At 42.2% G+C, this 25,427-nt stretch overlaps 2 protein-coding genes across 4 annotated transcripts; both read right to left on the bottom strand.

Moving 5' to 3' along the window:
* Positions 1-378: 378 nt before the first annotated feature.
* LOC120723971 (rab11 family-interacting protein 5) lies at positions 379-13,196 on the bottom strand. Of its 2 annotated transcripts, XM_040015845.1 has the most exons (6): positions 12,280-13,196; positions 9,964-10,493; positions 7,851-8,454; positions 4,756-7,233; positions 3,778-3,913; positions 379-1,675 (listed from the first exon to the last, which is right to left on the bottom strand). In XM_040015845.1, exons 1-6 carry the CDS (start codon positions 12,657-12,659, stop codon positions 1,415-1,417), a joined length of 4,389 nt encoding a protein of 1,462 aa, XP_039871779.1. In that variant the 5' UTR covers positions 12,660-13,196; the 3' UTR covers positions 379-1,414. The 2 variants fall into 2 exon arrangements, with proteins under 2 accessions (XP_039871779.1, XP_039871780.1); XM_040015846.1 differs by lacking the exon at positions 4,756-7,233 and having other exon boundaries at positions 12,280-13,194.
* Positions 13,197-15,087: 1,891 nt separating this feature from the next.
* LOC120723974 (BEN domain-containing protein 4) lies at positions 15,088-25,169 on the bottom strand. 2 transcript variants are annotated; one of them, XM_040015856.1, is made up of 6 exons: positions 24,677-25,169; positions 20,564-21,148; positions 19,696-19,787; positions 19,509-19,535; positions 19,173-19,413; positions 15,088-17,093 (listed from the first exon to the last, which is right to left on the bottom strand). In XM_040015856.1, the coding sequence occupies exons 1-6, from the start codon at positions 25,137-25,139 to the stop codon at positions 16,861-16,863; spliced, it is 1,641 nt and encodes a 546-aa protein (XP_039871790.1). In that variant the 5' UTR covers positions 25,140-25,169; the 3' UTR covers positions 15,088-16,860. The 2 variants fall into 2 exon arrangements, with proteins under 2 accessions (XP_039871790.1, XP_039871788.1); XM_040015854.1 differs by having other exon boundaries at positions 19,636-19,787.
* Between the last annotated feature and the right edge of the window lie 258 nt (positions 25,170-25,427).

Below are 25,427 nucleotides of genomic sequence, written 5' to 3' on the forward strand. Positions count from 1 at the left end.
TTTCTGTGTGTACAGATCTGTTCCTTCTAAACGGGAACTGTGCCAAACCTGATAAAGTCTTTGCTTTCTTATTTTACTATCCAGCCACCTGAGACCAACACTTCCAGAAGCACAATTACGTCATCACTCCTGCAAAGGGATGTGTTTGCCTGGTCTGTGGAGTCATGGATGCAATTTTCTAATGAAGTTGCAGAGCAGAGGTCCCTGCTGAACCAGCAGGTTTCCACCGAAGCTGTAGTCAGGAGTGCCCTCTAGCGGAGAAAAAAAACATTGCTGCATGACTTACCACACACAGCACAGTTTGCAGGACGGCATTGATTTGTCACTCTGCAGGCCTACTGCAGTTTGATCAGTAGCAAAAACAACATAAGTAGTGTGGAAGGTTCGGCTCATGTGCACTTTATTTTATTATATTACAGTACTGCGGTCGTGTAAAGCATTGCAAGTAGCTACAGTCACACTAGAGTGGCATTAGGTATGATGTTATTATGACAAACTTTATCTGATAGAAATAACTTATAATACTCTTATTTACTGAATGTTTACTCTGTTATCCCTACAGCAAAATGTTAGAATTTCAACATAAACAGACAACAAAAGCTTAAAAATATATTAAAACATTCTGACTATTTTAGCCTGTAAAATTCCAGGAGAGGGGGAGAGCACTGAAGAAACAGAGTATTTTATTGCAAATGCAAACTGTAAGTCTTTATCCTCTTCAGTCTTTTCTGACACAAACATAAATGCTGTTTTTTTGGTCATCATACAGCAATGTTAATGCAGAAACAGTCATTTTTTTAATATAATCCACTTTGCAAAGCAGCAGTTTATGTGTTGCTACAACCTCTATTCTTCAATACAATCTAAAAATATGGTGTTAGCTCAAGTTAACCTCTGTGGATGCATTTTTTCATGGGACTGATAAAACAGCCTTGTGTCAAAATTGAATTGGTTGTAAATCCTACATTTTTAAAGTGTTACTTAAGCTAACATCATATTTGACCAGAGCACATCAAAAACATTTCCAGAATTTTTTTTCTGTATCCTATTTTCTTTTATTTTAAGCACATGTGAAAGCAGTGACTTTAAGATTAAATTGACAACAGCTGACTACATTAATGCATAAGCATGAGTAAAAGAATTTTTTGCTTCTGCTTTGATAAAAGCTTTTTTTCTGCTTTGTCTGCTTTCTGTTTGTACCAAATTGAGATAGTAACCAGCATGCATGTTGGGTAATATCGTGTCTACATCAACAGGGCAGTATTAGCAGTGAGAAGACCTGGATGTTTGTGAGATCAGATTTGGTGGAGATCTGCCTCCAGAACAGTTACGTACTCTCATCCATAAATAACAACTTTCAATAATGCAATATCCTAGAGGCCTGAAACACACCAATCACACACTAGCACTGTCCTCACTTGTGCCTGGCACGCACTTGGAGCAGCGTTGGCGTCTGCTCCATGATCCGCAGTAGCAGATTATCAATGTAGTCCTCCAGGTCTCGAACCTGTGACTTGACCTTCTTCAGCTCGGTCTCGCATTTCTCCAGCTGCGCCTCCTGCTGCTCCGAGGCTGCTTGCTGCTTCTGCATGTCCATCTCCTGCTGCAGCAGCAAGGAGATCAGCTCCATGTTAGTCAGGTGCTGGTACTGGGCTGACCTGTCCACCATCACCTCCTGCAAGACAGGTCAAAGGAAAATAAGGTTTCATATGTGAAAAATACCTGTAAACAATCATATTTAGAGGAAATAACTATATTAATTCACATTCTTTCTGGGCGTGACAGCAAATGTGTTTACCTTAGCTTAGCATAAAGAGTGAAAGTCAGAGTCTGAACTCGATTCCTATGGAAGCCCGTTTCCGCCACTAAATAAAAACAAAACAGCTAGCATCCATAACTCGAAATTTCGAGTTATTTTCTCAAAATTTCGACTTATTAATTCAAAATTTCGACGTATTTACTCGAAATAAGTCGAAATTTCGAGAAAAGTAACTCAAAATTTTGAGTTACTTTTCTCGAAATTTTGAGTTAGCTCTGCCAATCAAAAATCTACGTGAATGAGGTCGCTTTCTTGTTACCCGGAAGCATATGGCGCAGAGGAACGCGCACTCAAAAACGGATCCCAACAAATTGGCGCTTTGGCGAGTACGTTTGCTGATAGTAACACCGTGTGATTCAGCTAATAACACGGGGATTTCATCATTTGTGAAGCCAGGCTGAAAACACTCAGCAATCTGTGCATTCACGACTGGATGTAATACCGGTAGCTTAGCTGTAGCATTTGTAGCTGAGCCTTCAGCTTCCGGGTAATGAGGAAATGACGTCATTCACGTAGACCACTGATTGGCAGCGCTAACTCGAAATTTCGAGTTACTTTTCTCAAAATTTTGAGTTAATAAATCGAAATTTCGAGTTAATATGTCGAAATTTCGAGAAAATAACTCGAAATTTTGAGTTATGGATCCTTTTTTTTTTTTTTAGTGGCGGAAACGGGCTTCCATACGATTCACTGTGTTTACGTTAACCTAAACATTTCCAGGCAGCGCTCTCTAAGCATCTCAGAAAGAAAGTCGAATTATTCTTTCTGTGCCAAATGTGATTGAAACGATTGATGATTGACAGATCCCTGCGTTAAAAAGTTAAAGTGGGGACATTTTCATTTGCAGGTGATTAAAAAAAGTGAGATGAGTCACAGGAAACAGTGAGGTCATCACAACAGTCCTGCAGTGCAGTTATTAGCACCACGTGCACTGCTGGTGCCAATAAATGCTCATGGAAGCGTTAAACAGTCACAAACCTAATGGCTTTCTGTGATTTACTATGGCAGGTTAATGACTTAATTCTTCCACTGTTTGCACAAAGTCAGACTCGTGCAGTGTTTTGAAAATTGAAATGGTGAATTAGAAACTAATGTAACTGCTATGAGCCAAGTTCTGACCAACAACTGACCACACATGGGGCGACATTATCCAGTGTTATATTAAAAAAGAAAAGAAATATTGCTGATTTGCTAGTTAAGTTTCACCGATGCGAGAAATGCTTGAGTACAACTGTGATTTTAAATCCTCTGCAGTTTGAAACATTTCATATTTACTTAAACAGGATGCAGAAATGTAAAAGAGAACAGCTCTCCTGCAGAAACAAATACTATGCTCGTGTAAGTAGTTACAGATATGAAATTAATTCCACACTTGTCTTCAAGTGCAATGCTTATCTAGGTCAAAGAATTATGCCACACCTAGAAGGCGTAATGGGATCAGTATTTCTCTCCTAGTGTTGAAGGCGATTTCAGTTTAACAGGGGGGTGTTAGGAAGCAGCTGGTGCACTGTTCCTGTGTTGCCCTGATGTGTTATTCAAACAGTCTAGAGCAGCGGTCCCCAACCCCAGGGCCACGGACCAGTACCGGTCCGTGAGTTGTTTGGTACCGGGCCGCGAGAGTTGAGGCTCAGGTGTGAAATTTATGGTTTTTAGGGGTTTTATCAATTTTTAGCATTATTTTTTATCGTTTTTATCTTTAATTCGGTTTCCCTGGGTCTTTTCCCGTGTGTTATGAATAATCTTTTTTTTTGGTATCGTACTGGTTTTATTTTGTTGTATTTATCCACAACACCTTAAAGGCCAGTCCGGGAAAATATTGTCGGACATTAACCGGTCCGTGGCGGAAAAAAGGTTGGAGACCGCTGCTCTAGAGTTCCTCATCCCAATATGACAGAGAATTTATTTAATTAATAATCATCACTGGACAAAGTAAGATTACAAAATATTTTTCGCAGTACCTGACTCTTCTCAGGTTCAGCTGGCACTTGATGAGTGCTGCGTCCAGGGTTAATAGTCGACTTGAGCTTCTCCAGAACTGAACGACCCTCCTTCTTCTCTGATTGGCTAGAGGTTATTGGCTTCACTGGGTGAGGCCTGAAAAACAAAGGGGTGAGCACTAGCATTTCCACACCGGTTCAGCATAACTGCTTCTAACTGTTTTCCAAGTCCAAGTCAAATGATAGCTTGGCATTTCCTAGAGAGGTTTAACACATCTGAGACCTCACTCTTTGAAGGAAAGATATGCAGCATGTGAACATTTAACATAAAGGTTGGAGCACAGCATGAAAAGCTGCAGCTGTCCAGATCGAGTTTCAGTGTAATTTCTTTGAGCTCCATTGAGTCCCGCTGAAAATTCTAACCTCACCCCCAAAACAGCTGGGACACAAAACACACTTTTGATTTCTGAGTCTCATAAACGTTTAATGCTCAACGCCAATGACGCTTCTGGCTGCCTGCCTTACTTTTGTACATGACAAAAGTACAAAAATGTAATACTTTTGTGAATAAGGTTAGAAAAATGCATATTTTATCACTTTTTTGGTGCTGTTTACATATGTGACTCTTTAGCAGAAAAACTGGCTAAATTTAGGCAAAGTGTGAGAAAGCAAAAAGAGAATAAAGAAATAAAGAAATACAATAGGCAACAACAAACTGAAACATGAGATGAATAACATAAATGTGCAGCAAAGCCAAGAGCAATACAGCAGTAATCATCCAATCGCTTTGGATGAGAAGGCAGAACTTATATATGCAAGTGCATTCAACGAGAAGCAAGCCGGACCAGCAGGAAACAAAACTATCACAGCAACCAAAGAGTTAAAAACAACAACACATCCCAGTTATATATGTGCAAATCATGGCTATTGTCAGGTCTTCTAATTTAGTACAGCTTGTAAATAGCTACACAGGTGATGTCCTAGTGTGAGGATTCTCACCTGCTCTCCTGACGGGGCAGGTTGCTAGCTGTCTGTGTCTCCTCAGGCAAAAGTGAGTGCCGTGCAGCGACCAGGGGCTGGTCAGTGGTGAAGGTGGTAGAGTAGGAGGAGGTGTAGGGGGCCACGGCCAGCGTAGTGCTGGCTCCAGCACTTGGCCCCATGCTTGAGGGATGTATGGACGGACAGCAGACAGGTGTATCAGCTGACAGGGAGAGTGCAGACAAGATGGAGGGAGAAAAAGGGGGTTCGTGCAAAGATTGCCCAATCTTTGCCTCACAAGGGTTTCTCGAGTTGGGCGCTACTTTTGCGTGGAGGTCTTCAAAACTGATCTCAGAAGGTTTTCCTGTAACGCTGTTTTCTTTAAGACACGCTGCTGTTTTTCCTTTTAGAGATAGAGCCGATGTTGTGTTTGAGTCTCTGTGACACGTTTGCTCGTTATTGTTGCTACATTCAAGCAAACCTGCCTGTTTATCGAAATCAAACGAGGAAGAAAGAATTGATTTAGAGGGCTGATATGATGACGGTCCTTCACTGATTTCTGAAATGTTTTGCACAAGACATAAAAACTGTTCAAACTCTCTGTCTCCACTTTTGCTTTGGCTGTTTGGGCTGTCGCTGCTGCTCTGTCGGGACACTGCCTTTGGTCTAAAACGTGCACTAACTACCCCTGAAAATGACTCCGGCTGGTTAGGTTTACCCATCTCTGCTTGAATATTGCAATTTTCATCAAAGTCCTTCTGCGTCTGGTTAAAATCATCATAGTCATTTCTTCTTTCTTCTCTGCATTCAGCAGCTGGTGAAACACCGGTCTGATTTTGAGACATCAAAGCAGTCATTTCTCGGCTGTTTACCCTGGAGTGACCAAGCGGTGCTACATTGTTCAGTTCGTTTCGATAATCACGGCAATTGTCTTGGCTGACTGGAGCTACTTTGCACAGCTTATTGGAAGATATTTCAAATGAAGAATTCATCTCGGGGATGTAAGTGTCCTTCAAAGTAAATATTTCCTCAGGTTTGGTTTCCAAATGGTACACGGCCACCTGTGAATTTTCAAGCGGTTGCTGTAAAGTCCCACTTTTATCGCCAACCTCCGAGTGCGAAGACCCATCAGAATCAATAAAACCAAAGTCTGTATTATTCACATTCATGTTCAGATCTCCTAGAGTTAGCGAGAAAGAGATGTTATTGTTGGTGCATGGAGTTTCTGCTAGGTTCGTTTCCAGTATGTCTTCTCCTGGAGTGGGAGAAATACCTAGCGCCTTGGCATCTGCATGTGAGAGAGTAGTGGGCGACATTTTCAAAAGGTCTGCAACGGATATCTCACTATCAAGAAGCATTTTAGGCCCTGAGCTCTTAGACGTGATCTCAATTCCAGTAGTTTCCTCGGCGTTCAGCGATAAACGATGACTGTTTACTTTGCATTGTCCATAATTTCTTCTACACACACGTCCGTACAAGTCTTGCTCGAACAACATCCCCCCCCAGCAATCAGTCTCGTCTTCCAGAGGTTCATATTTGAACTTTTTGAGCTTGTCTTCTGGCGTGAGCCCCGGAGAAGTAACGTTTGTGTGCGACTGGGAGTTCAGGCTGAGGGACTCGCTGGTCTCGCTGCTCGTGTGCGGGTCAGGAGATATGTTGTTTCTTTTACACTCTCCTTCTCTTCCACGCTGTAGTGAGGCCACACCGGTCTGAGAGAGGAGGTAGGCTTCTTTATGGACAGCTAGCTCCTGACCTCTATGCAGCCAGCCATCAGAATAAATCTCATTCACTGATGTTCTTAAAAGTCTCCTTGGAGGCAAAGGTGGAGGCTCCTCATTACATGTTTGCAGTTCTTGTGCATAGTTACTGTTATTGGCCAGGGGATAACTACGTTTACGAGATGAACCCGGGCAGGTCGTCAGCTTTTTTTGGGGTGGACAAACTTTTGGGGAATTGAGCCTGCTAGAGGCAAAGGCATCAAATGAGTCCTCCCATTCTCCTGTACTCTCTGACCTGGAGCAAGGGGCGGAGTGATTAGGAGAATTTGGTGAGGCCACTTTGGGCGATAATGCAGGAAGTGATATCTGCCTAGCTACTGCCCTTGGGCGCTCCCGCTTTATGGAAGCCATATTTGTGGCGCTAACTTCATGAGGAGCAGTGGGTGTGTGGGGCTGGGCAGGTAGAGTGGTGTAATGAAAGGGGGATGAGCCAGCAGAGGAGCAAGGTTCAAAAGGAGGAGACTTCTGCAACTCTCCTGCTATGAGCTCCTCAAAAAAGGGATTGCGCTGCATACGTGGGAGGAAAGGATTGGAAGGGGAGATGGGGGTTGAGGAGGGAGAGGAAGAAGGGGTGAAGACATTGATGTGACTGCAGTCATCGGGTGAGACATGACCGGAGAGAGAGGCAGAGGGAGAGGAGCACTGAGGAGGAACAGGGGAACGAGGAGGGAGGGGAGGGGGTACATCTGAGCTGCGTTCTACCTTAGGAGAAACTTCCAGCCTGTGAAGGAAATAGGGCACAATAGTCCTCTTAGTTAATGATGTGCCAGGTAACCAGATGGGGAACATTGTTGGTACAAAAACAGAAACGATAACCAGAATACAAGCTGATATTCCTCAACAAAAGAGGGATATTCCCGCTTAACGTCAGTCTTTAAACTTCACGAGGTTCATGACAGACTTATGGAAAGAGTAACGTAAAATAAAACAAAGAAGCAAAGCACATCTGCAAAATAATCAAGCAACGAAAAGTAACTATCGCACTTAGCCATTCAAGCACCAACTGCACTGGCAGCTATTCTGTTGGGTGAGCTCGTGTCAACATGGAATGATATTCTTCACATCCTTTTTCAAAACCACTCGCAGAAAGAAACACACTCTGGGTAGAAAAACTGGCAATGCAGGAGTGCTGTTTGTGGAAAATATAGCATGAGGTGATGGCACAGCATGGTGGTAAGATGGAAAAAATTATGATTTAAATCAATTCCATTTTCAAATGAGCAGGCAGAAGAGTGAACGCTGAACCCAGGACACCCAACTGAGCACAGGCCTCTGTTGCGCCTGGATCATCAAAGTGTCTGAAGCGCAGACACGAGGTCGTAAATGAGCCCAACTCACCTTGGTTTGTTCTGGGATTCACTAGAGCCAAACCAGCCTCTGAGCCTCCCCTCTGATGTGGAACCAGCATGGCTGAGTTCTGACTTAGATGGGAGAGAATCACTCCTCCCTCCAGAAAAGAACGTCTTTCTTAGCTTCTTTCCTTTGTCAGCTGATTCAGCAGCTGACGAGACCGTCATTGCCTGCACAGGGCAACCCCCTATCTGAGCTTCTTGAATAGAAGTAGACGATGCCTGAGCATCCTTTTCTTCCTCTTTTTCCTCTTTCTTCAGTTTGTCAAAGGACCAGCGTCGGCCCTCTGCAAAGGAAGCTTTGTCCTCGCTTCTTTTGGTGAGATTCTGCAGTGAGCGAGAGAGCGGGGAGCATTTTTCCAGCAGAACCAGTTTGGACGAGAGCGCTCCAGAACCCTTTGGGGTCGATGGCTCAGAGTCATAGACATGGCTTCCATTTATACACAAGGATGACTGGGACTGAGTCATGGTCTGTCCCCTGAGTGACTCGACTGCAGGATTGGCTCGAGGGAAGGCCGTTGTGATCTTACTAGCTTCATCGCTGAAGGCGCGCTTGTGAGTGAGAACTTTTGTGGTGTGCTGACTGGTGAGCACTGTCGAAAAGATGGGAAAAACAGGTTAATAAAACTAAATAAGGACTTCTTTCATACATCTTCGTTTTTATTTGAAGACAAACAAAGCTTTGTATCTGTATAAGGCTATGTATCTGAATCTGTATTTTGAGGAGGATCCTTGGTTCTTTTTTTTTCTTTTTTGGTTTGAAGCGGTAATGTTTGAGTTTTTGCCACTAGGGGCAGCAAAGATCACACTATTTCTGAACATTTAAGCAGAATGGTAAATGCCTTCTTATTTCCTGATACAGCTGAGGCCTAAAAGTAATTGGACAGTTGATTGACAAGCAGTTACATGACCGATTGAGGCCTGTTCTCTTGCTATTTTATCATAAATTGAGCAGATAAGAAATCCGGAGTTAATTCCAAGTGTTGAACGTGTATTTGGTATAATTTTAACTGGAACTCTCATCATGAATTCGATTGAGATATTGATGAATGCAAAGGAAATGATCATTTGGTTGAAAAACTTAAGTAAACCTATCAGAGAGAGTGAAAAGAAAACCCAAGGACAGAGAAAAATATGGAGAGGACTCATGATCTGAAGCATACCATCACCTGTTAAACAGGCATGTATTTTGGCCACTGGGACTGTGTCACTATTGTTTATTGATGATGTGACTGCTGATAGAAGAGCAGGAGCCCAAGAGTTTCTCAAGGCAAAGAAACTGAATATTTCTTGAATACAGTTTGATAAACAAATGCAGAGCTGAATGCAGACAGACCCACAAACCAGCAGTGATTGAAGGCAGCTCCAGTAAAGGCCCAGCAGAGCCTTTCAAGGGAGGAAACGCAGCACTTAGTGACATCAGTTGGTATTGGACTTAAGCAGGTCACTATTTGCACTATTTCCACTTATTAAAAATAATTGTTATATTTAAAATTCAGTCAGGTTTTCAATTAATTTTAAGGTTGCATTTTAATGACAGCTAGATTGTTTTTCACAATCCAGACTGAAAAATACAAAACATGTATCAAATACTTATTTGTATTTAATCCTATGCTGATATCGGGCATTGATCATATCTAGACGATGGTCCATACATAGTTGGAGTTGCCTTTGAAGCCAGTCAACACATATCTTAAGTTTTGCGTTTGCACCATTATTCAGGGAAACTTTGGGCTGGTGGTACGATGCAGGAATACTGTCTGTCCCGTTTTGGTGCTTTTTGTCAAAGAAACAGCCGCGTTTAGGAGAGGATAAGATACTAAGACATGATGAATATGGAGGTCAACAAACTTTTCAGATCCTGACGTCCTGATCAGTACAGCCGCTGCACACAAATCTAAAGAAAATCCATGTTTGCTAAATATGCTGTATATTTCATATAAATGTGATTTTTTTCATCTGACTTTTATTCAGTAAAAATAAAATGTTTGTGATGTTAGAGTAGGTGGAATTTGTGTAGCATGGCTGCTAGAAAACAGAAAAAAAGGTTTGGTTTTTTCTTTAACTCTGCGTTATGCACTTGAACTATTTCAAAGCCTACCCTTTTTTTGCTAAATCTGTCTCCCCATAGTGAGAGTCAACCCTCACTTTGCTAGTGTAGATGGGGGAACTGGGAGGGTCTGACAGCAGATCCAGACTGGGTGGAGGGCCAAGGTTATCACTGGCCATGGAAGACAAACTACTCTCTGAAGCCAGAGACGAACACGACCTGGTGTCCGACGACTTCCGCAGCTTGCCTTTGAAGAAATCCTTCATCTTGCTCCTCTTCTCCTCTGCTACCTCCACATCACGCGATTCCACCACCCCTACGCTCTGTTCTCCAAACGGCTGCCCCAGGGATCCCGAAAGGGCGGCGTAACGGCCCGGCACGATGGCCGATGAAGACTCCACGTCCCCCCTCTTCCTCCCTGTGACACGATCCTTGAGCTTTCCAAACGCAGAGCGAGGTTTGTCCTTCATGGTGAGGTCGAACATGCTGGCTGTCATGTTGTTGCGGGTGAACTGGACAGTTATCTGGAGCTGGCCACGTTCCTTCTCCTTTCTTCCTGCCTTCGAGTTGAGCTTGAACCACCTGCAGAAGTAAAAGAAACAGAAATACAATACAGCACGTGAGCAGGATACTGTTACCATATCTGGTTAAAGGTGAAATCAGAACTTTACCAACAACAACAAAAAAACAAAACAAAAACAACCATTTCCTTTTGGCAAGCCCTTCGAAATATTACATAACCTGAAAATACTGGTTCAGGGATTGTGTCAAACTGCCTGGGAAAAACTGTTCTGTAAGCCTCAGACAGCAGATCACCACTCAAATTCCTCCAGATCTACCCACCTACACCTGGTATGCACGCATGGACAAAAAGACATGGACAACATGAGAGGTCAACTAATAAAATCCTTCCTCTGTTCATGCCTCCTAAAGTCTTGAGACTTGACCAGAGAAGATGTTACAGAGCCAAAACTAACAGCAGGAATCCAGCATGAGTTTCACAGAGCGTAGAGAGAGAGAGGCGAGAGGGCGGAGAAGCCACAATTAAAGCCAGATGTGCTGTATTGCTTTACTCCATTCTGCTCTTCAGTGTTAATAGTGGAAGAGTATCACACCAATGTCATGCATCCAGTTATGCCACCTGTGCCACAGCCGAGCTCTCGAATGATGGAATATAAAGATGAAGGTGGGTAACACCTAAAGATAAGAACCTTCTTCTGCTCACATGGTTAAATTTAAAGTAAAACCAGAGCCCTTTGGATTGGGAGGAGAATCTAGCCTAAGCGGGGAGAAAAGGCTAGAAAAAATTCAGTATTTTAAAAGGTAGACGTGTAAGAATGATGCTTCTATAAACTGAATACTGTTTCTGTTTAATAACTTTCAGACACATGAAATCATTTCAAAGCATCAAATAGGATGTCTTTTTTAGAAAATGCATGCGTGCATACAGCTGTAACATTTTGTTGTTGCCTTTTCTTCGACTGTATTACTGAAAAACAAAAAGTAAAGATAAACAGCTTTTGTTTTAAAAAAGGAAGCCAGAGTTAATAATCTGCAAAAAGCATTAAAATAAAATAATACTGGAGCTTTTGTGACAACTTGACAGCCAACAACTGGATGCAGAAGTCCTGCAGAGATTCTCCAGCTTGGCCAGGAAAGACAGTGGGTTTGATTATAACAAATGCGCTTAGTGCGATACACTTCATTTAGAGCAACTGTAGTCTTGTTTGGCCAATATTTTGGCCTTTTACTTCAACTGGTTCTTATCTTATCCTGAATATAAGCATTAGTGGGTTTCTTTAATGGGAACCTATTTACAGGTCATGTTTTTATTCTCCTACAAGTTGGAGAAAATGTTTCCTTTGAAATGATGTGGGATAAAGATGGAGGTCTTCTGGCTACAATGGATCTCAGTGAAAACTGCATCTCATCTCATATTTCTGCGGTGCATTGTGGGAACTGCTGCTGGAGTATCTCTGTATCGGGACAGGGGGCCAAAGAGCCAGCGTTTAACGAGTTTTAAAGGCTTGGCAGCTTTCTAACCTCTTCGTCATCCTGCAAAAACAGCACATTTGATTCCACTGCTAAAGTCTCCCGTGGAAGGAGCTGCTGCATTTTGGGCTGTAATGTTGCACATGACTGATAATCACTACTGCGTGAGATGGAAACTATTCCCAAGATCTTTCATGAACTACATGCTTTTAATGAAGACCTGAAAGTTGCGCATCATTCTCCTGGAAAACATATTTAACATAATCTTGTCATAGTCTGACAAAAAAAGAAAAAGACACATCACTTCTTTGTGGCACTAAACTGAAAACAACAACACGTTTGGCATGCAAGTTGCACTAATAAAAAGCCAACCTACTCATCTCTTGGACACACTCCATCATGAAATATCTTATCAAGAGGTATAATGGTTTGACCGAGAAACACATCCAGCCCGATAAGCACTCGGTGCATGACCGTGAGGACCAGGTCCCCGCTCCCCGGGGGGTAGGCGCTCCGGCCGCCATCCTCTAGGATCCCGGGAAGCAGCTCGAAGCAGCACTCCTCGTTCCACACGGGCACCTCCGCCTTCTCCACGAGGCCGGTGGTGTACTTCTCCTTCCCCACCTGGATGATGGTGTAGAGGTAGCGGCTGCCATGCTTGCCCTTGGTTCGCAGTCCCTTTGCGCGGAGGACGGTGACATTCACATGAGTGGGCACCCATCTCTGATCATCGTCCAGATCTATCAGTGACATCATCTTGCACCGCTACAAAGGGGCCCTGCGTGTGCGACAGCAGTCGTTAATTTACTTAGTGGCGTGTTTTATCAGTCGATTAGGAGATCATCCCCCTTCACGCTGTGCTGGAGTTTCCGCGCTGCGCAAAAAAACCTCTGCAGAAAATGTCCAAAGTCGGCCAAGCCTCCGAGGGTTTATCCGAGGTCACTTTCCAGACAGCAGACTCGGCTTCTGCTCAACTTCCAGCTTCGCATACTACCATGACTCAATAAATGCAAATCCCGTTAGGTGAGCTGCGTGCTCAAATCATCCATGCTCGGCTCACGTCGCATCAGTTAGTTTACAGTCCACAGATCTGCCCAGCGTTTACGGCCCGCCCTCCTCCACGGGCCCGCAGACAACCAGAGAGATGCCGCAGAATTAAAGAGGAACACCCAACAAAGCTTCATCAGATCCACCGACGCGCTCTGCTCAGAGCCGACGTCAGTGCGTTTGAGCCAGAAAGACCAGCTTCAGCAGCTTCGCTTAATATGCGGGAAATGGATTTACTTAAGTTTCTGGGCGGAACCTTCTGTCAAAGCCAAATATTCTGCAGCTCATCCTGTTTTTCTGTCTTTTAGTGTGTTCGCCTGTTGTTTCCAACCAGACTTCAGGTCTAATTTGAGTGCAAGCTGAATGTAAAACCAGTTATATGGGCCTCCAGGTCACAAATTAATCGGGTTTTGTAAATGGAAAATGAAAACTGATCCGTATATTTTTAACTATTTATACTCCTAAAAGTGATCAAACATTTTTTTAATGTATGAAAATATATTGCTAGCTCCTTTTCCTGTGAGAGCTCTACTTCCTAATATCAAAAATAAAAAACAACAACAATAATAAAAAAAATGATATTAGTTGGGATAAAAAATCCTTTCCCGAGGACATTATCCTGGAGCTGCAGCGCCATCTAGTGGATTTCAGAGACAGGTCAGTCATACATGCAGTTTACACAACTCAGACGCAGTAGACTTTCTAATTTTATGCGCTGTTTACCACAAACGGATTCCTTGATATCTCGGTTACATTATTTAATTGTTATAGAAATGCTCTCATATTTATGCAGCTGAAGTTTACCTGGCTTACTGTGCCTAGAAAAAAGGTTAATATAATATTACGTTAGGTGATCATGTCCCTTAAGCTACAATAAACCATTGAATCACAAATGACTGATTTAAATATTAACATATAGGCTGTTTAACAATAGCCAAATGTTAGTGACTGTCCAAGGAGGTTTTTTTGCTTCCTTGCTGAGTAAGTCTGAAGTTTATGAACTTCAACGTCCCCCACCTTAGGAAAGGATATTTTAATTTGACAGCAAAGAAATTTAAAACAAAACATGAATGTTATGATATATCTGGTGTAATAAGATGATATGAAGTCACCTGGCAAACACCTAAACGGACTAAAAGGACATTTCTGCCATACAGTAAATGACAGCTGACGTGGTTCCCTAGATTCTCACCTGACACTTTGGAAAAATTACCTGCCCACCCTGCCTTCATTCCCTACCTAGATTATTAATTAATCACACATTGGTTTTGCTGTGCACAAGCACACAACACATCCTGTCATCCTCTCTTTTTCTTCAGATTAGCTATGATGATGTTTTTAAGCTTACCACTCTATTGTGCACATGTACTGTTTGTTTTTTGTATTTTTTTAAGCGACTCCCTTTCAGCCAAATCATTTTGATGAAGTCCCTGAAGTTTTGTATTTCTGTAGTATCTCCCACAGGATTTTGTGGCTTGTTTAAACATTTCCATTTTACAAGACTTCTATTTCATCCCTCGTCTGAATTATGCACCTTTTCTTCTACTACACATATATTACAGCTAATTACACTGCCGATTCATAAAATTAAGATATAAAATATGATGTAGTGTTATAGCTTAAGGAGCGGGACAGTAACAGGTGTTTCTATTATTCATTCAGTCTTTTTTTTAAACAAGTAAAAAGCAGCCTGCCTAATAAATTTTACAGTCTCCGACCCACATATGAAAAATACTAATGTCCAACATTTATAATGCTTTCAACATTTTTTAGGATAATTTATGTATTTAAATTATGTACCAGCTGGTTTATTATTAGTTATGTGGTAAACATTAACATTTGTTAACAATAGCTGTATTTGTCAATGATAGATCTATGATTGGCAGAACATAAGAAGTTAATACTGAAGATGAATGCTCTTAGTCTCCTTCTTTGTTGCTTTGCTACAGTGAAATGACCTGTGAATGGATTAAATGTATAATGTTTGCTTTTCTTGCCAAGATCCCAGCCGGCACAAAAGGCCGTCTTTAACAAGTCACCTGTACATACAGTATTAATCCAGCAGATGGATCACTCTATTAGAAAATGGATTTGACAAACTTTAATGTCACAAAGATAATACTGTTTCATAGAGAGATAGGATTCAGGTATTATTTTATTTATTATAAATAAAAAACAACAGAAACTATATCTGTAAAAACCCAACTGATGTTTCACAGTGTTGATAACAGCCACTTTGAGGGTAAAGGAGTAAATACAAACCAACGCTCACATTCAGAACAGCAACACAACAACAGAATCCGACTGGTTTAAGGTTTCTGTGGCACTTTTCTACTTGGCTTTTTAAAGAGGGAGAAGTGGTATTTCAAAGACACCTCACACAATAACTGTACTTTATATTACACATTTACACAGCACTGTCAACTTGGCGGACTGACCTAAGAAATCTGGTACATTCAAACGCAGAAAACAGTGTCGTGAGGTGAAGTCAATGAGCGTCAAATAAGCACAAAAGAATAAAAGTGGTTGAATCCTGCACGTGGACTTCTCACTTTAGGATTGCCTTGCCTACAGTAAGACACTTAAAGGTGCAAATTGGAGAAGTTGCAGGAAAACGATGAAGTGATCACATTTTTTCCACTTGGATTGACGTTTAAAGAAACTTTAGACCGACACACAAACGAAACACATTACAGGATTTCTGACACACATCTTTAACACTTTACACTGTGGTGGTCTCCAAACGAGTTTAAGGCATTATTATATGGCAGCTGCCTTAAACCAGATGTCTTGATCAATGCCGACATGAAATGTTCGAGTACGGCAACACTGTAATAAGGGAATGCTCGCGAAATACCGCAAATTCTCTTTTAGCTGAATTCCAAATTTTCAGAATGCAAAGGAAAAAAAACATTGATGTAAAAAATGCAAACATTCAAATAAAAAGATACAGCCTGATTAACATTTCCCAGGCTTCCATTTTTTCCTTAAATCTGCAATTTTTGTTTATTATGTGGAAAAAACATCAGTATTATATCACTGCTACACACAGTAATTCAAACAAGAAATGTCATGTGTCCTTTGCAGACGTGAGGAATTCTTACAAGCCAAAAATGGAAGTTGGGTCAAAACCAAACTGACTTTTTACATTTTAGCAATTTCCAATATAGTGCTTTTGATTAACTTGCGATATTCTTCCTAACATGAAGATTAGGAGCAACGCAGCATTGATTGAAACATTTTCCAGCCAAAGGAGGCTGGATTCAAAGACATTTCACAAACTTTTTTCTTTTTAAATGCACTTTTCCTTCCATTAAATGAGGGAAAAATAAAGAGATTCAAAGTGCAAAACTACAAATAACAAAACATGATTTTCTCAGAGGCACTCCTGTTGAAGGGCTGCAAGTAAAGGTGCTTCACCAGTGACAAAAAAATATATATTAAGTGCTACTTTCCATGGTAAAGTTTATAAGTGGTGTCAATGGTACATACATACAAGTATCTAACTGGGTCATTAACATAAATAACTTCCATATGAACTCTAAATGCGCATGTAGATTGTAAAAAAACAAGTAAAAACAAAGAAAAGAAAAAGAAATCAGCCTCCTTGAAGTGACTTCTTTCCACTGGCAGTGATGTAACTGCTCAAACTTTAAAAAAGGAGCATATGGAAGACTCAACCTGTTCAATTTAAAACCTCCAAGAGTCCAATTTTCACTAAACAAAGGGTTTAGGTATAAAAATGGGGAAAACTATAAAACTATTTGAAAAGGAGGACTGTAGTCTATATGTTAAACGTCTTCTGGAATGTTTTCTTCACTGTGTAAAGTGACAGGATAAGGTCAGAGTTTTGGGATATGTTGTTGTACAGCTACATTTCAGGCATTTGTCTTTAACTTCTCCTTAAACTTCAATCCGACTGACCGTTCTGGCAGCTTTTTAAATACAGTTCATCCTGTGAAAGATGTCCGTCAAAGCCGTCCATGTACAGGCTGCTGGTGCTGCTGCCGCTGCTGCCCAAAAAGGTGCCGACTGCTCGGCCCTGACGAGCGTGACCGACGGCATCGCTGAACACTTTGTTGATCTGCTCCTCAGAGGGCATCCACCAGTCTGGGTTTGAAGCACAGTGCATCCGGATAAACTCTGGCAAGATTAGGAATTAAAATAATTAATTTTTTTTTTTTGGTCTGTACCTTTCAACTTATTTGAGCTACCTTACTAAGACAGGACGTGCTAAACAGAGGACATCCTGGGCTTACTGGGTGGTGTTTGGGTGTTTAGCTCCAAAGAGGAAGGAAATAACCAAAAAAGTTAAATCTTTGATGATTGACTTATATCGACTCACAATTTAAAACAGCGACGTCGAGTTCCTCAGGGATCTGTGTTAGGACCACTGAAGTTCATATAGTACATGAATAATATGCGTAAAATTAGAAGAACATTACAAACAACAGATAACAACAGGCTAATGTGCTGTGGTAATGACTTGGAACAACTTCAGAATGTAAAAATTAAATAAATTAAAAATCTGGGTTGATAATAACAAATTAATATTTAACTTAAGTAAAACTAAATATATGATATTTGGAAACTGCTGGATCTATAGCAGTGAGATGATTATGATAAATAATATTGAATTTAAAAAATACAAATTAAATTTCCATGGTTGATAATAAATATTAAACTATGCTGGAAGCCACATATCAACTATATTAAAAATGTAATATTTACATTAGTTTTAATACTATACAAGAGTAAACAGAACAAAAAAACTCATTATAGACTCCTGCTATGAGGATGGATTAAATCTGTAAATAAGTGGTTTGGTTTTTCTGCTTCATTCAGGGAATATTGCTCATCTAGCTGTTACACTCCATTATTATTGTAACGCACATATAACTGTAGCCATGAGAATGACGGTAACTCGTAGAAAGCTCAGTTTTCTGTTTGGTTGTTTTTATAACGGTAAGTGTTAGACTTCCACCTATCCCCTTTGAAACTTATAAATATTTATTTACACCATCATGAGTTTGTGTTTCATATCCAGAGATGTATTTTATTTTGCTAAATACTATCTGTCCGTCTATTAAATAACATTTTTAGACCCAAGCCACTGTATTGAATTTTAAATGGGTAAAAATGCCCACTTTCTCCCATCAGTCTATGCTCAAATAACCAAAAAGACACAAAAAATGTGTTTCAAGTTTCTTTTTTGCAAACTTACTAAAAGCATAAAGTGAAATCCTTCATTTACAAGTAGTGTGACTCTTTGCTGTGGCTCTCTAAGATAAGCAGATGCATCCAGTTTATTAGAATCCTTTCTACCACACACAGCTGTATAGATTTCAACTCAAAGTTCAAAAGTCTAAATGGATATAGCATTGTTGTGCTTCACTGCGGTCACATAACATTTTGTATACAGTGATAAATGAGTATGCAGAAAATTCAAATTTCAAAATTCTCCCACAGTTGCTCGTTTAGTCCTCACAGCTTTGAGCTTTCACCGATGAAAGTCAGGGATGTTTTTTCAGGTGGAAATCGAATTAAAAAAGGCAACGACTTAAGGAGCTAATTAACCTTGATTGGAGTCCATATGTGGCAAAATGAACGTATGGGACAGTTTCGGAAAAGCAAACCCATGTGTGTAAGGTTCCACCATCCACACTGCCACAAGGCAAACATGAGGACAAGGGCACTTTTATCCATTAAAACTAAATCCAGAGCAAAATGTGAAGGGATCTGAATGCTTTCTGGATGTAAGATGTAAATAGCAACGCACATAAACTTTCCTGGTTTTGCCTAGCAACCGGAGTTAAGACAACTTTAATTTAAGCTGCTATAATCTGCATCACATGACCACAAACCCCAAATGTATCAGATCTTAGACTGTAGATAGCTGCTGCTGCTTTTAAGGTCTGTCAGTGGTTTAAAGAAGTGGAGCACTCTAATGAGAAAGCCACTTATGGCAATCAAGCAACACTAATAACATATTTTATAATTAAAAGATTAACATGAGAGTCATACAACTGTGTCAATAAAGGTCTCAGGATATTTCACACACTTGATTCAAGCCTTGAGTGAAGCAATTTGTAAAAAGACCTTTTGAGCAAATAGACCCATAAATAGAAACTGGCCACATCTTCTGTATTTAAACAGTAATAACCTGTAATGTTTTCCTCCTATTTAAAATATGTCTTGAACTATAATGTTTTGTAGTTTTACCTCTGAGGCAGCTGACTTTAACAGGGTTGAGCGGTCGTCTTTCCAGGCCTGCCTCTCCTGAGTGGACTGACCGCTTCCTTTTGCCTAAACCACAGGAGAACTTGAGCTCATCTGTGGTGAAGACATAGCGAATCAGATAGCGCAGCAGCCGTCTGCCATCTTTCTTAGAGGAGTTGACAGCTTCGTCCCACTGCTTATTCGTGATGAAGAGCGGATAGTTCTCCAGGAGCTGTTTACTGCCCTGTGAGGAGGAGGAGGAGGAGAAAACTAAAGATGTTGCTTTCCATGACATTTCTATCATGTAATTAAAAACAAACAAGAAGTTAAGACACAAACCTCAAAGACTGTTTGCCGCTCTTCTTCCTGTATAGACAGAGCTTTTAATTTCACATCACTTACATTCACAGTTATCCGCATGAAGACATTTCTAATGCACTGTTGACCTGATGTGATATTTCCCCACCTTAAGATATGCTACTGATGACATCTGCTCTGAATAATGAAGAGGGGGCTGCTTCCTCACCTCTGTGAGCTGCTCCTCTGGCATCGGCTGGGCCAGCTGGTTGTGGAACTCGAGAACAGTCTTGAAGTAGTCAAGAACATTTTGACAGGGAACTGTGTAAAAACAAGCGAACGTTACCATAAAGAGAAGCCCAGGGTCAAAATCGCAGCAAAGAACGACCCATCTGCTGCATTTAAACACTGACACCCTGCTAGGTTTTCTTCCTTTTTAACAAATCTTTACAACCTGGTTTTTCACGATCAGACACTGTACACAGAATTTTATGTGCAGTTAAAATAAGTTGTTTTAGTGCAAACTAGGCTAGTGTGACAACAGGGAGCTCAGGATGCTTTGGGGAGAGCAGACAAGTTAACAAAAATAGATGCTTTGAACACACTTTTTAAACTGTGGGATGCATTTAGATTGCAAAAGCATGAGGAAGAAAATGAAGCACTTCCTAATAATTTGTTGATCTCACAAGCACATTTTGTGCTCAGTATTTTTCACAGATGAAAACAAACACTCATATAAACGCTGTAAGAAAGATGACACGTATGGATTTGACTACATGGACTTTAAATGTTTATATTAGAATCCGACTTTGATTCTGCTGTCCTTCCAGTGATGATGTCAACACAAATGCTATGCATGTTACGAGTATACGAGTAGATAAGAGTATAAAGCAAACCAACTACCCAGAAGCCCTCGATAACAAGCTTTGTAAATAGCATTGATGTGTATCATCGGTACCGATTAATGCCGTGCACATGAAATCAAAAGTCAGATGGCAGCGTATAAAAAAAAGATTTGTGGGATGAAGAGATTTCCTGTCCCCAGTTGAGTGAGGATTAAAGCAGTCATCACTGTGTCCTGGCTGTTATTACTGCACCTGGGATGTTCTCCAACTTGTTGCGGAGCTCCTCGTTCTCCTGCTGCAGAGACAACACCTCCTGCTCTAATTCCAGGCAGCGAGGACAGCAGTTCTCCTCCTCCTCCTCCTCCTCAGGCAGTGTGGACGAGGGGTGGCCGTATGATTCTGATGGAGTCGGGGAGCCCCATCCTCCCAGGTTGTGTCTTGGAGGAGACACTCCTGAACCAGACTCAGGTGCCGGGCACTGCTCGTCCTCCAGACTAGCAGACAGATGTTGCTGCTGCTGGTGCTGTTGTTGAGGTCCTGAGAGCAGATAGTTCTGCAGGGAGTCTGTGAAGATGCGGAGAACTGCAGAGGTCTGTTGTTGGTTCAAATGGCTTGGTTGAGCCTCCTCCTCAGGGTCTGTGGTGGAAGAGCTCTCCTCGGATTTAGACTTCCCCTGTGAGGAGCAATGAAGCCCCTGAGTGTCCCCTGGCCCGTCTTCCAGCTTAATGTTAGAGGTGATGGAGGAGGAGGAGGAGGGCTCCAGGAGACGCCCGTTGTTGAGGAGGCTGAGGACTCGGCTGCACTGCTGGGCGAAGGCATCTAAGATGAGACGGTTCTCTGAAGCAGACAACAGACATTCACATTAGCAGCCAGTCATTGGATTTAAGATGAGCTGCTTGTGTTTGCAGAGTCACTCAAGCAAACATTGCCCTCAAGGTCCATTTATAAGACTCGCTGGAGCTTTTGGCTTTTTTCACATGCTCCCTGCTGACCCACTAACCAATGCAATCAGTTAACACAGGCAGACAGTCCTACAGTGACAGGATTTCAGGACAAGTGAGCAAACTCAAGTCACTGCTGAGGATGTAGTGATAAGCTCAAAAGCTGCAGACAAGTCCTTGAGGAGTTTGAGGCTTGAAATAATTTCTTTGTTGGCTACTATCTGGCTTTTCCGCTGTGCAGCAGTAATCCTTCAGGAGACACACATGCAAAGTATAGCCTACACCATTCATACCTCAGAGATGAGCACACTTTACATTTCCTGTATCAAACGTTGCGTGACGAACCAGTGGACTAAACAGTGTAAGTGCTGCAATTATTAAAACACCTTGAAAAGCTACAACTGCAAAATCCCTCTAAAATGTGAACAATCTAATAATGTCATGCACGGTGTGACATGCAGCATTAGTGCTTCTCTTTTTGTACGGCTGCTTTTACGATCCTGCTCATAAGCTGGAACATAAATTGAAGGGTTTTGTCTGTCCAGGGCGGCACGGTGGCACAGAGGTTAGCACCATCGCTGCTTGCATGCAGGCTGCTTTCTTTCCGGAGACATGCTTGTTTGCTTAACTGGTGATTGCAAATTGAACGTGAGTGTGAACGATTGCCTCTCTCTGTGGGTTAGCTCTGTGTTGAACTCGTGACCTGTCCAGGATGTACCTGCATTTTGTTCCAACGTAAAGGAAATCGATGGGTGTTATTTAATTTATGCAGTACGTCAAGTTAAAATCTAAGGTCAAAGTGCAAGAAAAAGCACAGCCAGGACAGTATAACTCGCAGATTTCTGTGATTTCACTTCTCTTAGTAAGATTTTAAACAAAGCATTGTTGTGCCTGAGTTTAAGAATCTGATCTTCTTGCACTGTGTGAGACAGATTTGATCACCTCTCCTTATTATAGCGAGGTCTGTGTTTGCTACTTTAAATTTGATGAAAGGGCGTGTGGTCTTACATCTTCACTCTGGTGTCACCTATACAGGGTCTGCCTGGGTACAGGAAACATAAATGCCTGAAAGACAAACTAGAGGCAGCTGAGTAGATGACATCTGATCCAGAAGGAGGGATAAATGTAGAGAAACTGTCTGGTTTTAAAAGGTCAACTGTCAGAATGGGGATGGTTCTACCTGATGCAATAAGAAGAAAATAAGTATATCTATATTGTTTTACGTTGCATCTGTGTCTCCTGTGTTCTCTCTCCAAATTGGTGGATCTAACTAATACATCCATAACACGAAGGTGTTTAGAGGGAAATGGTTTTGCTTGAATTGCACAGAAACCTAAAACAGGACGATGCCTCAGCTAAAGCGACATGCTGTGTTAAGCCCCCTGGTTTAACCTTCAGTTTGGCTTCGTGTTTGTTTTTTTAACTGAAGTCTTAAACAGCAGAGTAACCAATAACTTCTGCTGACAGATGTCCAAGTTCTGAAATGCACTGAAGCAGGAACCCTCGCTTGTAAAATCAGGTTTGAGGTTCTTACCTGATGAAACATATTGTACTTTTCACCAGTGCTGAAACATGAGGCTCTAAGCTGCTGCAGTTCTGGCAACAACATGAGTGATTGTGTGCATTGGGTTACTTGGGGTTGTAGTTTGTGCTCTTTCCGCCTGCCTTTACTCTTTGCTCTCTTTTGCTCTCTGCCACGTCTTATTGTGGCAAAGTGTTCCAGTAGAGCAGCAGACACTTGGCTCCTCTGCTCATGGAAATGTCAGCTTGATTATACAGATTTATTCAGATGTCAATAAACTCTAAAGTCACAGTTTCACAAAATGAGCATGGAGCTATTGTCCAGAAACAAGCCTCAGTGGATAGTTTCCCTGGTAGTCTAGGCACGTCCTAATGAGATGATCTCACACACACCTCTATGTAATGATTATGAGTCCACTGGCCTCACACACACACACACACACACACACACACACACACACACACAGACAAAATGAATTCTAGGCGGCCATTGCTGCGTTCCCACTCGCTCAGACGTGTCTATCAGCCTGGCGCAGATGTGTCGCATTTATTAATATGCGTGCCGTCTCTGTTTACCCGTCGAGATGTATCTGATATCATTCGCCTTCACCGTGCACCCCGCCCCCACTCTCGTCTCCTTCTCTCACCAATTCCGTGGCACTGCGAGCTGAGAGTCTCATAAAATTTCATTAAAAACAACACGGTCGGCAGAGGGAAAATTTATGAGACCCATTTATTTTAATCACAACTCTTTGGGAGAGGCTTTTCAATGCAATTTGTGTTATTGTGTGCTGAACTGATTGCTGAATCCCAGGCCCTCCGGTGAAAGAAAGGACATCAAGTTTCTTCTTTTTCCGAGCCATAAGAGGAACATTAAGTTGTTTCTGTGGTGTAGATAGAAGCACTTTGATGTGTCATTATCAGCAAGAAATGCATGGCACGCTTTAGCTCTGATTGGACAATATATCTTGTGTATTATAGGCTGATTCACTAGAGCAGGGAAAACAGTTTTATGTGACTGTTTCATTAGTGATATCAGGATCATGTGCATGCCAAAATAGATGCAAACAACAAAGAGACCCAGGTTTCACAGATGCGAGCTGGTCAAAGATAAACGATCACTTAAAAGTTAAATATGCCCTACCTGATGCACAAATTTGCCATTTCACATCTAAGTTAGTTAATACAGGGCTTGCAGTGAGACCGGAGCTCTGGCTGAGCACTTGATTGTCTCCAAAGCAACAATAAGCAGCAGCAAATTGAGTCTTTGCTGCCAGCAGTGATAACGAGATTATTATCTGATTAAGGGATGAGATGTCTAATATTTAATCTTGGTAATGCCAGGGTTAGGTTCATTGCTTTCATCTTAATGCTGGTTCCCATGGACCCGCCCTCCACATGGGGAACACATTTCTTCCTGTGCACCCCTCTAATGAACAGCAGCTGAGAAGAAAATGAGCAGGGAACAATGTGTTACAACAGGAGACAGAGCCCTTCTTGCACACACACACACACACACACATATACATTCGCAAGTAAACACACAGGCGCAGACAATTACCCGGTGTAATTTTTAGCACATGCACACTAGAGATTCAATCATGACTGCTCTCATCACAACAGCAAATCAATCACTGCTGACAGGAGCAAGAAATGGGAACAAAAACATGAAGCTCAGGTGATGTGAGACAAACAAAAGACATGTTGGCTTTTTGCCTGCAACACTTAAGTTTATTGACTCTGGAAGCTTTGCACTCATTCATCTAAGAGGCGAACCAAAAGAAAGAAAAACAACTGTTCCAGCGTTTCACTAATCTGGAGGCAACGACTGTAAAAGTCTGAATATCCTAGACGTTAAGAGAAGTGACTTTCGTGCCACACTCTGGGCAAGTTTAAAACCCACCTGTGCTGATACCGTAGGTGCAGTCCGGAGAAAATCTGGGCTCTGCTCCGCCGCTGCTGGCGTGCCGCTGCTGGCTACCGAGAGATGCTGCCGCTGAGGTGGATGTCGGAACCCTGCTGCTGGGCCTGGTCTCACATGGGAAACGTTGCTGCTGCTGCTGAGTCGTCCGGTGATGCTGCTGGCTGCTGCTGATAGAAACGCCGGTTTGGTGGAGCTGCTGCTGCTGCAGACGCTGTTGCTGATGATGGTGCGGCTGGAAAGGATGAGGCTGTTCGGGGTGAAAAGTGAAATGATGCCCGTCTCCAAACAGGGGCATCTCGACCACAGCGGACCGGTCAAAGCGCGACTTGCCCGCAGAGCGCTTGCTCTGGAAGGTTTTTAGGGTGCTGTACGGACCCCGCTGCTGTCGGCACATCTTCGGGGCGCACGGCCCTTCATCTGCGGGCTGCATCTCTCCCTCCATACCGGCCAGGTGTCACAGCGCGGCGGATGGCTGCGGGTCGGTATCTTAGCGTGCTGGTGTGACAGGCAGCTGATAAGCGAGGGATCAGACCGTCACTGTCTCGGTTTCCCTCACAAACACTGTGAAGGGTGGGCTAATTTACTGACAAGTCGCCGCTCCAATCCCCAGTCGGGGGCGCCGATACCGAGACTCCTCCAGAGGGAAATACAGGCGGGACTTGTGCGCCACTGGCTGCCTCCTTTTGTAGCCAACATCCTCAGCGAGAACAACGGGGCGCTGTAGCAGTTA

The sequence above is a fragment of the Simochromis diagramma genome, unplaced genomic scaffold (assembly GCF_900408965.1).
Source record: "Simochromis diagramma unplaced genomic scaffold, fSimDia1.1 OVJJ01000685.1, whole genome shotgun sequence".
Taxonomy (NCBI): domain Eukaryota; kingdom Metazoa; phylum Chordata; class Actinopteri; order Cichliformes; family Cichlidae; genus Simochromis; species Simochromis diagramma.